Source organism: Diprion similis, chromosome 2 (genome assembly GCF_021155765.1).
Source record: "Diprion similis isolate iyDipSimi1 chromosome 2, iyDipSimi1.1, whole genome shotgun sequence".
In the NCBI taxonomy this organism is placed as follows: Eukaryota; Metazoa; Arthropoda; class Insecta; order Hymenoptera; family Diprionidae; genus Diprion; species Diprion similis.
The window spans coordinates 8,235,232-8,251,523 of record NC_060106.1 but is presented as its reverse complement, the minus strand read 5'-3'; the positions used below and the strand labels follow the sequence as shown (position 1 = coordinate 8,251,523).

The 16,292-nt window shown below is 40.0% G+C and overlaps 1 protein-coding gene across 1 annotated transcript; it reads left to right on the top strand.

Annotated features, from left to right (window-relative positions):
• Positions 1–7,864: 7,864 nt before the first annotated feature.
• On the top strand, positions 7,865–11,271 carry LOC124416494. Its single transcript, XM_046897621.1, has 4 exons — positions 7,865–8,238; positions 8,507–8,682; positions 9,799–10,252; positions 10,520–11,271. Exons 1-3 carry the CDS (start codon positions 7,865–7,867, stop codon positions 10,212–10,214), a joined length of 966 nt encoding a protein of 321 aa, XP_046753577.1. The 3' UTR covers positions 10,215–10,252; positions 10,520–11,271.
• Positions 11,272–16,292: the final 5,021 nt, after the last annotated feature.

Genomic DNA, 16,292 nt, shown 5'->3' with positions numbered 1-16,292 from the left:
GCACCGCGAAGCGCGCAGAGATGAATAACAATATTTATTATAATTTATGTAATTTATGTACATGTATATATATATATATATATATATTTCTGTCCAAATCGTTATGCCTTATGCATAAAAAATGGTTCAATCAATTATTTAACGCTAGTCGCCATAAGTCAGACTTTTCGTCTATGATGTTCGACGAACCTCATTCATACAACTGTATAACCACGCATCCCGCGAAACCAAATAAAGACTTTTTACATACGTTAAAAATGAAGGAAGCAAAAAAGATGACGTATATATATATATATATATATATAACGTAATAATGCTGACTAGAACAGTAAAGAAAGACGAAAAGCTCACTCAAAGCAATAAAGAAATCACTTTGAGAAGAACGTGTCTCGCTTCCCCCCTAACAAGAACAAGTGGCGATTAAGTTGAAGTTGCAGCCAGCATACAAATCTACCTCGAATCCGAACATGATAAACATGAAATTCATATGCAAAAACCGTACTTGTATATTGAAACCGTTATAGGGCGTTCGAATCGAGTTGCCAGTACAACGGAAGGCTTACAAACGATGTGAATTACTTGCATTTGAGCATCAGTCACGTCTTACTGCGACCAATTCCTGTTTTCTAATAGATGATACGGGGTCACACTGCGTCGCAGTGGTAAAAAAATATTACAAAAATATTCATAATCTTCGTTCGAAGTGTGTCAGCAAGTTTGTCTCGAATGCGGCATACTCCTATGGCGAAAAATTATATTACTTGATACTTTCAATCGAATTTCACATCGAGTAGCTGCACTTTCCATATAATACATGCGACCAAGTTCGAAATCGCGGTGTTAAAATGCGGGTCATCGTGACTCTCGTTTTTCTTTTTTCTTCTTTCCTTCGCTTCAACAAACAGGGTATACTTCTCAGGAGAAATTGAGGCTGTGCCACACGTGTTACTCTCTTCCTCCGTCAATTAACACCTTGAAAAGCAATCGCTGCCGTTCAAACCGTGCGTGAAAATCATATTCAGAAGTAGAAATTGGTAAACAGAAATATTGATCGTTGAAAATCTTCAATTTTTTCAATCGACGCTTGTGATCCAAGCAGTTGTTTCCGCAGAATGAAAATAGCTTTTCCCAAATGTCTCCAACAAGATCACAGCCAATAAATGATTCAAGAGTAAAAAAAAGAAATTCTCTTCAATATCTCCACTCGCAATGATCACTATCGTCAAAATTGATACAGGCGACTAGTATTTTGAGTCTTATTTTACTCGCAATACACGTCTGGTGCCCACGCAGGAATCCGTGTGTGGTAAATACCGCCGATCCATATGTGTGCTACTGAGAACGGTGCTTTGCTTGGCGAAAGATGCTCGGAGTTCATGGCAGTAGGGAGACGGATGTGGCTGATTTATTTTTCGCGAAGAGTCGAGACTAGAATGTACACAGACCGCAAGCGTTTTGTTGAAAGATCGTAAAATCGCCGCATGAGACTCTAATCGTAAACAGACTCCGACAATGAGCCTCGAATAAGTATGAAATTCCAAAGCACCGAACCCGTTTTCGAGAACCACGTAGAACTGGGTCAAAGCGCGGCTGTTGGACGTACGTACGAGAGATTCTGAGAAGGGCCGCTGGAGAAATTTGTCCCAGAAAAGCTTAGTTGCGCTGTTAAACGGACAAAGACAAATATTTCGTTTCTTATTTCAATACCGCGACTCGACAATTACACATGATACAAGTTGGAAAACGGGCGGAGAAGTTGATGAGGAGAATCCTGATGGCGTACCAGAAGTGATAATGAAGTTCAATACGGATTTCAATCACGAAGTGGATTGGTTACTTGACAATAAATGGGAGAATATGTCAATAGAAACTTTCTATTTAGTCATGTTTTCAAGAAAGTTAGATTTAAATGAATTGAAAATGAGCATTTCAGCCGTTTTTTGGACAGCACAGCAGGATGTTTATGCCCAGCCGGTTTCGCAACCGGATTCGAATTCAAAAGTAGACTCTGTCGGAGACAGTCGAGTCTACTATTCGTGATTGGCTAGCGTCTAAAAACTAGAACTCAGAGAGAAATCAACTTAAAGAGACATCTACGGTTACTCAAATTTTCGTTTTCGAATACTCCAGACGACTCCCAGCCATACCGTTTCAGATTTCTGGGCTGCACTGCCGTTGACTGGATTCACTTTTGTCGATTCGACGTAGTCATTCACTGGCTGGATAGGCAGTTTTGTCTCACTCAAATCGAATTCTCTCAAAAACGTGACGAATTAAAAAATTTCTGCCAACTAATTTGTATTCGGTCTCGAAGAAGGTTCACGATAAAATCCGAAGGCTCGTGATGCTGTCAGATAACAAATTTTCGTTGGATATTGTACTTTAGCCCCGGAGGCGTTGAGCTCATTGTCAGCTTGACATTGACAGGCTCTGGGCGTGACATGGTGGGTTCAATACTTGTCATCCATGATACGATCGGCAAGATCGTATAGAAAGACCTGAAATGAAGGTATCGCGCGGAGACGTAATTTACTCGTTACATGTACCAAGCAAGTGTGGGCATGAGCAAGAATCAAGAATGATAAAAAAGTTGCAGCGTGCAAAGGATCGAATAGTAAGAATACCGTCAGTTACGGGCAACGGTTACGTTCTCCTCGGCGGGGTGACGCAGCCGGGTAACGGGAGCAAAATGAAATAATAGTCAAAGAGGACAACACGGTGAAAAAACGCTAAATTACTTCGAAAGGAAAATCACACTTTCGTTTGCGGTGCACAGCCTGATGTGGCGAAGCGCTAGTCGCGAACGAGTCGACGGTGACTGGACAATGCGATCGTAAAAAAGCTATACAACCAGCGGCGTCTCTGTTCGACCGTTCCAGGTGTTTAAAATTTGATACAAGTAGTGGGACCGCGCCTAGAACAACTCGTTCCTAGAAAAATTGCTCTCAACACTGTTAGACACTCGTTAATTAACGCCGTCGTTAATTAATTAGTGTCGAGTACGGAATTTTACGTGATGGGATTCACTTGGCTCGCCACGTGCATCTGGTTAGCCATTGGCAGTCACGTGCTTCAAGGATTGTACATATGAATGCCGCGGTCAAGATCAGTGTCAGTATTTGGGACATTCCGGTAGGTCTCGACCGGCAATCAACGCTCACTTTGTTATGGATTTCCAGATATTGAAGTTGTTATTTTTTCTTTTCTTGGCAACAATTTGTGGCAGTTTTTAGAGTTGGTTGTGATTTAACAATTGCACAAGAAATTTTTTCTGGAATGTTTTTTGCAAACTCAGGAATCAAGAATGTGCTAATATTAAAAACTCGAAAATGTCAAATCCCATCCGCGAAGTAATTGAGAAAAATCTTCGAAATATTTGTCACTAACGTTTGAACGTAACGTTTTTTTTATTCTACCCAATACAGCCATGAAAGGAAGATTTGTATGCGATAATTACGTTCAAAAATACAATCTTTTTGATTCGTGTTTGAGAAATGTAGAAGTATGGTATTTTTATGAAAAGAGTTTAAGAGACCAGTATAAGAGATTGCTTGAGTTTTTGGTAAGACTGGTGTACAGAGTATTTGTAAACTGGAATGTCAAATTATTCATTTTCATTTCAGAATTCCTCTAGCATCTCCTGTACTTTATTTGTCAATTCGCAATCGGCCTCATAGTAAACCAAACTTTTTCCTACACTTCAGATATATCTAGATGCACATTATTACATTTTGAGGATGGGGTGGGGTGGGGGTGGGGGTGGGGGGGGGGGGGAATACGTAATCAAATGTCAAATGTGTGACATTCAAATTTAAGTATATAAATATGAACATCGATTGCATCACATCAGGAATATAGATTCTGATAATGAAATTAGAAGACCCATTCATTACGAAGCAAATTAACAACGAGATTTAAATTCTTGATGTTTTTCTCTGCTTCCTATTCAGCGTATAGAAACAGACATGTTGATGCGAGCTAGATTAAGATATATGTATCGTTGAAATTTATGCTCAAAGTTGCGGTTTGACCATGTAACGACACACCGTGTACAACCTGTCGTGAAAAGCGCAAGCGAGACGCGATCAAAAGGATTCAAATTCCTGTCAATCTGCATCAACAAGTAGGTGCGGGCGGATGCGGCTACCGATGTGCCGTTAAGACGGGGATCGCCCGGAGCGATTTACGATCGGTCAGGGGTCCTTGTCCCCACGTGATCTCAGTCGGATCCCCGCAACGCTGGACCCCGAACGTCTCAACGGACACTGACCCAGTAAAAATAGGGCCACAGCCCAATTCTCGTGGCGCGTGCACACATCCATCATCTTCCGATGAATTTCGAAACCCGTCGATACTCGGGCGAGTAATTATAATAACCGAGAGGCCCGAGGTAGTCCGTGTCGATCAGTTTCACCGAATACGTCGAATTCCGTACAGGCGCGTAACCAGGGGGCTTGGGCCCCTGCCCCGCCAACCATAAATATTTTTTCTTTTCTTTTACCGTTTTCATCATCACACAAATATATTTTTGCATGCTAGTGGCAGGTAACGTAAAGTCCTTAAAAGGAAGTATATTTATGAGATCAGAGATAGAGAGAGAGAGAGAGAGAGAAAGGTATTCAAACTAATTTTCTGTCCATTTTCCATCTCTCTGTAGTATATCGTCTCGGACCCCTCCAAAAGTGTTTTCTAGTTACGCGTCTGATTCCATTTAACGTGCAGCTGCAAATGACACGATTCCTGTACTATCTCGGAACATAAAGAAAATTAAATCGGGAATGATATTCGTGAACCACTGCGAGCATTCTTTTTGACAATCTTCGTTAGGTTTTTGTCAATTTTGTAAAGATGGCTAGGATTAGTTATAAGTTATTCATGTTTGACATTCCATGTTGATTCGATTGGGTTTTAATCCCATTATTTTCAATTTTGTTGAAACTTTTTCAGGTCAGAGAAGCGTTTGTGAAACGTACAATTTTTGGACTCTCTATTTTTCTGCACACTAATTTTTCAGTTATGAATATTCAAACATTTTTATAGTTTCATGTTTTTTTAACTCTTAAACTTCAAACTGGTGTGAACTCATTCCAGAAAAAATCGTTTTTCTTCAATGCGAGTGGCGAAATAGAAATTTTTATAGATACTTTTCTCTATAAAAGACCATTGTTACTCATGAATTTTGATGTTACAATCGATTTCTCAGAATACTTTATTCCAGAACATATTTTGCAACTAAAGAATCTTTTACTTTACCGGGGTTGTAGCTATTTGAGAATTTAGAATTCCAATGATGCGTGACCGAAATCTATAATATAAGAGTTCAAAATTACAAAAAATACTTGGATTCTTGTTTGCTTTTTCAGTTATTTGAAGATCGGTTTTGTGACAGAATCTATTTATATTTTTTGTGGTACTCTGAAAATCGGAGATCAAGGTTTAAATATTTGACAGATTGAAAATATCTTAATTAATTCTGGATGCACATGATACCCATGTTAAAATATCATACAGTTATACAAATGGCTGATGTAATTCCAAAAGTATTCTATAAAAAAGTAGACGTATGAAAAAATTTCAACAATACTCAAAATCATGAGGTCAAAAATTGATGGAATTCAGATGGAATGCTCTGTACGTAATTTTCTTAAATAAAATGTTGTTGCATGGATCAGCTCTCAGTTTTGTAATAAATTTTTAACGTTCTTTTACGGGAGTTTTTCCAGTTGTCTGAATCAGATTTTTCCATAGTTTTGTTTAGATGAATGGTAATTTTTGAAATTTTCACAATTATCAGCGAGGTTTTTTGTTGTAATATTGGTCACGTTTTTCGAGATGCATCTAATTTTTCCAGGACCTTTGACCAGTGTTTCTGTGTAAAAGTTTTCTGAGTCTGTATGGAAAATTCAACGTAGCGAAGAGGATATGCTATCAATTCGTATTATACATGTCAGAAACCAACAATTTCGATCCAAGGACAAAGAAATTACTCTTCGTTCGTGAATCCTCCACGCAGTGCAGTTCGAAGCAAAAGACTAGAATCAAGTTATTCCATTCACGTGGCTAAAATAAGTTTCAGTTGAAACTATTGTTTCTACACAGACTGATATATTTCTAATATACTCGACTAAGTTTTCTCTTCTATTAGGGAAAACAACTGGAGTAGGTCGAATGGATAATTTTCTTTTAGTTAAATTACTATGGAATAAAAGAAATCCTTCGAGGAAATTTGAAACGTTGCAAAGTAGAACAAGAATATTTAGAAATAACTAGAATGTTCCATAAAAATATCTTTGAAAAAAATGCTAATCCGATCAGAGTTTTAATTAAAAAATAGCTTAAAAATTTCATCACGCGATTTCTCTGCAGAGTATCAATTGACACAAGCATCTGCTTACGCAAAATTTGAATGACTGGTTAATCAAGGTACACAGGATTCCAGACTAAGGTCATGGCTATACGGAGTTTCTTTACCGGAAGAGTAAATTTAGCGGAACGATTTGCATTAGTTGGTTTAAGAGGCATGCATTGCAGTGGCTAAATCCTGTCTTTGAAATAAAATGGCATAACATTGTGCTAAGCTGTATTAAAATGTCGTTCAACATCCCGACTTAGAAGCATTGGAGCGGCAGAAAATTACACACATATGCGCGTGAGTGGACCCTTACAGCCACTGAACTTCGATAAAACAAGACAGAATACTTCATAATTATGAATCCAACATTATAATGTCTTAGAAATTCCACTTTTTATGATAGTTGAAAAAATGGAACATGAACTGAGGTGGTGAGGCAGACCGAACCCTAAAATTAAAAAGCAACGTCGATCGGACTAAACGGTGCCAACTGATCGTACGGCATTACCTACTGCAGGTACGTGACACGTGTGACGGGCCGTGGTGGATGGTTGAAATTTGTTTACAGATTCTAATTGAGAAAAATGCACCAATCGCTGGAAGCTGGTTAAGGCCATAAAATAATTTTACGGATTAGTTTAATTGGTATTTTTATTCTTTAGTGTACGTATTAGCTAAACGTTGAACCGCAATGCTGTCTCGTGGTCGCTTAACCCACAAACCGACTAACTTCGTGATTTAGAATACCGAGTATACATTTGAACGGACATTGGTCGTTTTGGTTTTTTGGTGGCCGTCAGTGCCGGTCAGTAGATGATTGGTTAGAAGCCTCGGTTCGGTATAAGAAAGCCATTAGTCCCGTCGATTCTTATTGCTGAAAGAGACGTGACGTTATTGCTCTATGATATGATTATTTAAGCAATAGGCACGCATCCACTCAGCATACAATGGACACCTGTGCGAGGGTCGACGCGAGCTCACGGCCCATTTCCCACGACCGTGAATCGAAGAAGACGTTTGAGAAATTTGGTTGATTACTTTCCGGGTGGCGCATTATTCCCTTGGGAATAATGGCGTTCAATTTGCATGTGCCAAATCTTCGACGTTGGAATTTCATTACTGAATCGAGATCTTCAGGAGTGTCACGCCGGGGAAAGGAACATCTATACTCACTGTGAAAAAGTTTCTAAATTAAATATTTCACCCGGCACCTCAGCTCCCCGTTTGGCGATCAATTTTATTGCCATCCGTTCCCAAGACGTCCGGTATTACTGTATGTATATGTATCACCCAAGAATGGAGTGATCCCCTCTCGCTGAACGGTGCTGGAGCCCCCTTCCTTAATGGGTCCCGAAGTAGGACTATGGTAGTGGCCAGAGCTAAGGCCTTTCGTGTGTGTGTCTTTTTTCTCGGTTCGTTGTTGTGCAGCTTTTTTACCTTGCCAAAATACAGGTGGGGGAGACTGGCTGGCGCGTACCCTCGTCGGTATAAAAGCAATCTTCGCTCTTTTAGATGCACATACAAGTCGACACGTGTCATAGGCGAAGGTCTGCTCGGGCCTTGCCATATTTTTTTTACTACGTAAAAAGCAATTCACTTTTACCGATTCTGTCGGCTTCGGGTTGGAACACCATGTACAAAGTCTTAGTGCTAGTTTTTGCGGTTGTGGCCGTCACGGCTCTGCCAGCAAGTAATGAAAAAACCGGAAACGAAGATGATCCGATATCATCCATGTACTCCGATTGTCTCAACAAGGAATCGGTCAACTGCGTGAAGTCCAAGGTCGTCAGCGCTATTGACAAGATGCTAACCGACAAGGATGACATCTATTTAAGCGATGGGATCACCATAGTCAAAACTTCGAATGCCAAAGAGGATCCTCCAAGGTCAGTTTCATTTTATCATCGTAGTTTCGTAACATTAATCAAACTGGGTTTCACAATCAGAATTACCAATATCTTTTTGCTGCCAATCATGAGGAATTTGTATCTATGGTTTGTCGTACGTTGACCCTAGAAACTTGTTTTCACCGTGCAAACATACGGTAGTATACTCTCAACTCGTTGGAGTACCGTAGATGGAAATTAATTATGAATAACGTTAAGGTAAAACACCGTCCAACGTTGTCTTTACAACTGTTCTCTCAACTTTCAGGTCCATCGAGGCAACTGACGTGGATACTTTGCTCTTTGACCGCCTGGGAAGATTTTTGAGAACGCATACCGTTAAAGTTGACCTGAAGGGCCGTGATATCCTCGGGGTCGTTGAGTCAGCCGGCCGCAGTCTGGAAGACATCAGCGACAGCGTTGGTGATGCCCGTGGAAAAAAGAGTTAGTATATAAAGTTTATAAAAACTGTTGTTTACATTCGTTACGGGCTGATGAATCCGTGTCCGCGAAATGAAGGGAGAGCAATGCCGGAAGTTTGGGCTAGTTTCCCAGAGATAGAGTTAGCGACCAAAGTACCACCCAGTAAAGACCGTTCTCAGATAAAATGCCGGAAGTTCGAGCGATGAACAAACAGAACATGCACACGGCTTACCGTACGTTCGAAAAGAATAATGCACCTAGAGATTTTTTCTATAGTAGTCAGTGTTTCACCTATGCAAGAAGAGCATATTCTTAGTCTGTGAATTGGGCCGATGAAATAAAACTATCATATGAAAAATACCGTGACTAGATCAACTTCTGTGAGATTGATCGTACCTTCGAGAATATGCGAGAATGAAGATATAAAAATTTCCTTGCGTGCTGAGCACCAGCAAATAACGGAGTTCAACAAATACTAACTTGATCTTCGCTAGACACTACTCTGCTCGACCGGTTATGTTAGTACTTAGCTTCCGAGCATATGTTTATCCAGTACAAATTTCGCAATAGAGTTCAGTGGCAAATGGATAAAAACCATTTAGTTTGAGAGTATGTTGGGTCTATACAATACGCGAAAAACGAAACGGACTACCGACTCAGTTAAACAGGTCAAAAGCAGCGTGTTATCTGTCTTCCAATCTTTCTCAAACCTTGGTACATAGCGTTCTTAGAAAGAAGGGATAATGAATTCAAAGTCATTGGCCTTCGCCCTCTCTTACTGTGGCGCCCATAGGGTTCCCACGAAAAGACGTGCACAGGTATATTGTGCTACAATCTCAAGTTGACCAGACTGTAGCATATTTAGAGTTAGTCGTTACGCTGCCAGAGATGCTGACCCACTGAGGAACTGGTTCCGCTTCCCCTTGACCCTTTCGAGCTGTACGGAGCCTACCTCCATACGATTTTTGACACACTTACGATCATGTCTGGGTACGTGCTCAGCTTCCGTACACTGAACCACCGCCAATCGTAGCTCAAGTGTTTTTATTTTTACAAAAATTTTAGGATACGATATATCATCACGCGATGCTTGAACCAAATCCCACACTTATGTATGTCCAATTTTCAAACTTTTAGAGAAGGCTGCTAAAATTCTTGGACCACTTCTCATGATCATGGCCATGAAAATGGCGGCTCTAATCCCACTGGCGATGGGCGCAATTGCTCTGATCGCTGGTAAAGCTCTCCTTATCGGAAAGATCGCTCTTCTCATATCGGCCATCATTGGCTTGAAGAAGCTCTTGGGAGGTCAGCAGAAGACGGTCACGTACGAGGTAGTTTCTCATCCTCACCACAGCAGCTCGCACGTAAGTCACGACGATCCTCACGGCGGCGGCGGCGGCGGTGGATATAGCAGTGGTCCCGACTTTGGAGGATACGGCGGAGGTGGTGGTGGCAGCAGTGGGCACGGATGGGCCAGAAGTCTTCCTCAGGATGCTGAGACTGCGCAAGACCTCGCTTACCGCGCGTACGTCCCTCAGCCTGCGCAATAAGGGCGCGCCATTACTACCTAGGGATTCTATTTTTTCCAGTAAGTATACTTCATTTTTGAACGCAGGTCTTCTTTATATTTTTGTGTGGGGAATGAGACATTTTTTCGGATCAACGTTTATTCTGCGGAGAAAGTTGATTTCACAAATTTCAAATCGACACTCAAGCGAATAAGAATAACTATTAAAGTATTAAGTAGCAATCAGAAATTACATGCTACACCCCCCCCCCCCTCGCCTCTCCACTCCGCATTCAAAGAAAGCGGGATTCTGATGCAAGAGATTAAACCTTTTCTTTTTTGTTTCAGGTCATCTAGCGAGCTCATCCGAAGCATCAAAGCACCGTCATCAAGAACGTAGTTTTCGGGATAGTCTCACACGACGCGACGTGGCGTTTAGCACTGATCGCGTGTAAATCACCTTTCGTCTTGAAACCATCATCCTATTTCCCGTTTGCTGGATGAATGTTTTCTCTTGACCAACATCTTAATTTTCACTTACTTTAGGTGTTGAACACCGAAAACTGAGCAAGTTCTAAGATGGTCACGATCACCGGTACCACTCGAATACTCGTTAATAATATTATAAATGGTTATTTATTATTTAATCAAATGAACACTATTTATTCTTTAAATTGCAACAAACGAACAACGTGTTTCACGTGTTCATAGGATAAGGAACTGTACTAGGTTCTTATTTAATCTTATAGAGTTAGTATAATGAAACTGACCTGACAAACTTTTTGGGTTTTTTTTTTTTACTGTACTCGACGATATCGGACAATGTCTGATGAACTATACAGGTACAATTTATGCGACACTCAACAGACTTGTAGCTTAAAAACTTCTGACTTCAAATCAAACACACCAAGTTACGTTGACTATTCAACACTGGACTTGACTTCAACTTTAACAATAAGTACTTTGCAAGCCTTACATTCACTCATCTCCATTGATATGTTCGGATACACGCGTTGAACTATACGGCAAGAATGAATTCACTTGACAAAAACTGTACATAATCCTCTCTTTCTACAGAACAGACAGATACGTTGACTACATCCTTACCGAATTTTTTTTCCTCTCTTCTCTTGTTACATTCTCTGAGCTCGCCTATGAGACTCTTCTACGAAACAGACAGACGATCCTTGAAGACTTTACGCCTGACCAGTGTCACCATATATGTGTTTCACGTTGCTAAGTACACTAGCGTAATATTTTTATACAAAAAAGCGTAATAAATATTAAAAAAAAAAAAATAAGAAAAAATAAAGAAATAGATAAATAAAAACAAAAAAATGAAATACATCATGTCATTTCGTAGGGAGTCATTGCAATATACATATGTAATCATACTACCGGCAATGTTATTTTGCTTACTTGTTCCGGCCTATGGAATCCAGCCTAGAGACGAAGATATCGTTTACCGTTAAATAACCTACAGCTACTTTCAATTCTATTTCCCTCTACCCGTTCCTCCCGTCACATATTTTTCGTGTGATATGTGTAGCAGTGATATGTTATTCACATCGCATCAAATACCATGCGGTACTTGGTATCTCGAATAATCTCGTTTATCGTTGCCACTAAATTATTAGTAGGATTGCGTGAAAGTTTTACTAGTGGCAAAGAATAGTGGGGAAGAGCGAGGTAAATTCGTCTTATGAGAATGTGTTGCCATCATAATGAAGAGTATTCAAATGTAAGAAATCACTCGGATCATTTATTTTAGATCGTTAGAATTAGACATGAAAAAGTCCAAATTTGTCAAAATTGGAAAATGGGCTCATTGTCAATACAGTCTGCATTCATAATTTGCAATCAATCATTCTTAATTTTCGACATCCGTAGTTTAACGAGCTACGATTTACGGAAATGAAGTAGAAAGTTATCCAAAAAACTGATGAGTAATATTCAAAAGAAATAGTTTAAGCTTTTTAATGAAAAAGTGAAGCGAAACGTGGTGAGGCAAGTTTGGTAAGCGTGCACGCATGGTATTACATCCCGTTAGCTGCAGAAAATGCGTTTTAATAAGGTCAAAGTGAACAAGTTTCTCATATCGACTTGGTAAATTTTTAGTTCCCTAATTTACTTTCAGATGAATTTTCTGATCATTTTCTTTGATTAATTTTTTTAAATTTCGAATCCTATTGTTACCTCGACGATGGATACACGGATTTCATTCATGATTCATGGTGCTTTAACAACCTGAATCACACGCTCATGAATGTGCTAACAATTCGTTCTTCATTTGTGAATTCCTTTGCATCACGTAGATCCGATCTCCACGCAAGAACTGTAAAATTGAGACTGTATTGACCGAATTGATATGCTAAGTTGTAATTCGTTTCCGTTTATGAACTGGAAAAGAAACTCAGTATTTTCACAAACTGTTACTACAGTAAGTCCGAGATCAAACCGTGCATTACGTGCGTTTCATTTTTTTAACACTTGTATCTTGAAAATAAGGGCATAATTAGTTTTCTGGATTTATCATGAAAACTGTAGCTCCTACAAAAATTTTACACAAAGATTTTTTGTAGATAGTGACGTTAACAACAACTTTTGTTAGTATTTTTTTGTTGTAACTTGTATAATGAAAAAGTTGCGATCAAAAATAATTCGAAATTTTAGGGATGAATGCTTTTAAGGGTAATAATTTTTTTTTATATTTATTTTACGGAAAATCGACATCAAAGTTTTTTTTACACAACTTTTGTTAACAAAAAATTTGACCTACTGGGATTTTCAGACGGCTCTTTCTCTCCTTTTAACTTACGACTTCGACTGGAATTTCCGTTCCATCCTGTACATTTATGTATTTATAATAAACATCGTGAATACAAAACGTACCTAGTCAACAATAGTTATAAGTCAGGAACCATCCACATAGATCATTGCTCGGAAATTTTCGGCCAGGGTTTGTACCCCATGGACTTCAAAATCATCATCTTATGGCCTTGACATAGACATACTTGGGCACATCTTTTGAATATCTACGCGAAGTCACTTCAGAATATTGTTAGTACCCCAACCGCCATCCATCCAAATAGCACGTATCTCAGCAATTCCTTGCATACGATTATATTGAATCCGAGTGGATCCGGAATCAGCATTAAAGGAAAACCGGGTAAAGCAGAGCAGCGGGTATTTATACGAATTCTTTTCACTTCCAGAAATCATTGTCAGATCATTTTTAATCGCGCGAGTTATGCATGTATATGATTTTTTATTCATTTTATTCAATCAGTTTATCTTTAGCCTGTGTTTATATAAAGGCGTCAATAACCTTCTACTCATTTGATAAATATCTATTGTTCAAACCTATGAAAATTTTTAATATTTTTTATTTTCGATGAAAACAATGGTCTTCAAGTTCTATTGATTAAAATGCATTGATTGCAGATCCATTGCGGCGAAATGTGATGACAATACGCGTGCGTTTAATGTGGTGCAGATGGTGCGGACGATAATCGGTAAAAGATGAGAACCATCATTCATTTCTTTACCGGTCCTAAGGTCCACATTTGAGGTTTCCCAGATAACGGTATCTTACTGCTGAAACCCCCCTCCATATTGACGAATCACGCATTGATCATGGATGCGTGCATATGGTAGGTAACTGAAACGTCTCAAGTAATAGTATAACGCAGGTCAATTAACTGGAGTTGTTGTGATGATTCAAAAATGCATCTTCCGAGTTTTGTTACACGATGCGATGCGGTGGTACCACAGAGTATTAGAATCAAATTGTCTGAACAATGTCTGGATTCAGATGATTTTTCCATGAAAATTGTTAGATAATCGCAATATCCGTAGTGACGTAACCATTGTAAGCATGTGCTCACACCGTAGACGCACAAGTAGCGCAGGTCTTATGCAAAAGTGGGCCAGAGATGTAATAGCGACAGATTCAACACCAGAAAGGATGTATCTTACAACAATTCCCCATTCGCACCAAACCGAGAAATTACGTATGAGTACAACTATAGCGGCAGACTAATAAGAACGAAATATTTAAATGTCTTTCGAATCACGCAAAAGGGTAATAAAGCTATTATGATTCTTATTGATGCACGTAAGTTCCTCTCTGTGTCTGGGGGTCACGCAGTTGTAAACTTTATGACAAAGAAACATTAAACCCAGAGGGATATTGCAGGCATTTTCGCGGTTTTTTCTGGCCGAACGGCCTTGGTCTCATTCAAGGTTGCTGAGTCTACCAGGCGTCTTGTAACTATGTACAGAAATCTAATAATTTGCAACGGGAAATTGTTAGAGAAATGTTGTTTTATCAGATTAACCACAATACGAAACGCTTGACCATTAGACTCCGAGTGACCTCTGCAATAATATTCGGTTATCAAGATGAAGAAGCTGCTTGTTTATCTGTCCTGCGAGATTTGCGTTTTCTCACCTAGACCTTTCCGCATTTTCGAATGATGAACGCTGCTACAATATAGCATATAGTACGCAGGTAATTATTAATCTGGTAGATATAGAAAGAAAGTTGCATAACTCCACGTGCTTTATACATACCAGTAATGACATTCGAATTTTCGACACAGGTTTTTACGCTCATCTCTTACCAGTGCCTCAATTAAGCATTGCCATGCTGCTTTTTCGGTGTTGTATTTTTCCTTTCCAGCACGCAGTCTCGTTATCTTCAAAGAAGATGAATTTTAGCCATAAGCACAACGCGCTCAATACTAAACAACCGTTTATCTAAATTTCTGAATTATGATCTTAGTTCACAGACCAGTGCCGAATAGAGCAGGCTCTATTGCAATTTTTGTCACGTTTGATCCGAATTGCACAACGGTAAAATGGACGGCAAAAGCAGCAGCGACGCTTACGGCATCTCCGAGTTTTCCAACTCCCAGAAAAGGTCACATGCATCGTACTTAACATTTCGTAACTTTCGTTGTCTGTCAGAGTTAAAAAATATCAAACCGAAGAGTATTCGAGAATATTATGTCCAGAAATAGTTTTTTACCATCGAGAAAATTTTCTCTCTACCCATAAGACACGAGACTTTTTTTTACCGTAACCTCCTGCCCCAAAGACTCGTCTCATGTATTGGGTGCTCGGTCTATCGAGTTACGCATGAATAGATGAGAGCATCAGAAGGAGGCAGAGGCCTGAGAACCGGAGAGTCAACAAGAAAGAAGAAGAAGGTGCGAGGAAGGCGACAAGGCCAAGGTAGCCGATGGGAGCGTTTACGTTCCGGCTGGTCCCAGACTGTGACCGGATAACGTACATTCCACGGTGTAACCTGGACCGAGAGTGCCGGAGGCTGTATAGAGATAGGACTCGCCACTGGTATTCGAGGGCTGAGAGACGAGTGGATGTATAGCTGTGATACCGGTTAAGGGTAAGAAGAGGATAGCCGACGATTTTTTGCTCGGAGGGGTACAGAGGAGGCAGGAAGACGAACAGAGAAGAAAATAAAAAGATCCGGAACTCGTGGTAATCAGCGATTGGTTAAGTAGTTCAAGTACGCCGGTCATCGACGTACCCACCGAAGTGCGAATAATATAACCGTGGAAATAGCAAGAACGGCACGCGATACGTGTTAAGAACAATCAGCGTTCTTTTAAGGAGTAAAACCACTGACGATAAGGTGGAATTAAGGACGCGAAGCTCAACGTAACGTGTTCCGCTCAATTATACTTCCATTTCTTTCCCCTCTTCGTTCGTTAGTTTGTTCGTTCTTTCATTCGAACGACGATTGACCGATATCATATAAGACGCGACCAAGCATTGGTCTATCCAACCATCCTTTCCGCTTTTGTGATTATGTCGAAATGCCTACCTGTATGACTGACCACCACCTCGATACTATGCCTGTAACGCACATGTGGACTTGCTGTTTGCTGCAATGCTGTTAGAACAAACATTAATCACCACGAATCGGCGCTGCATGACCACGCACGGGTATTCCGAGCTGGCTGACCGATTCCGCAGCAATTTTATATACGAGACGCATCGCGCCACGTTTAGCTTTGCGGTTTTCACTTGGTGTGACCCAGTTGTTTTACCATCATCTAGAGGTCCTCGTGGATGCGGACAGCGGGTTGCTACG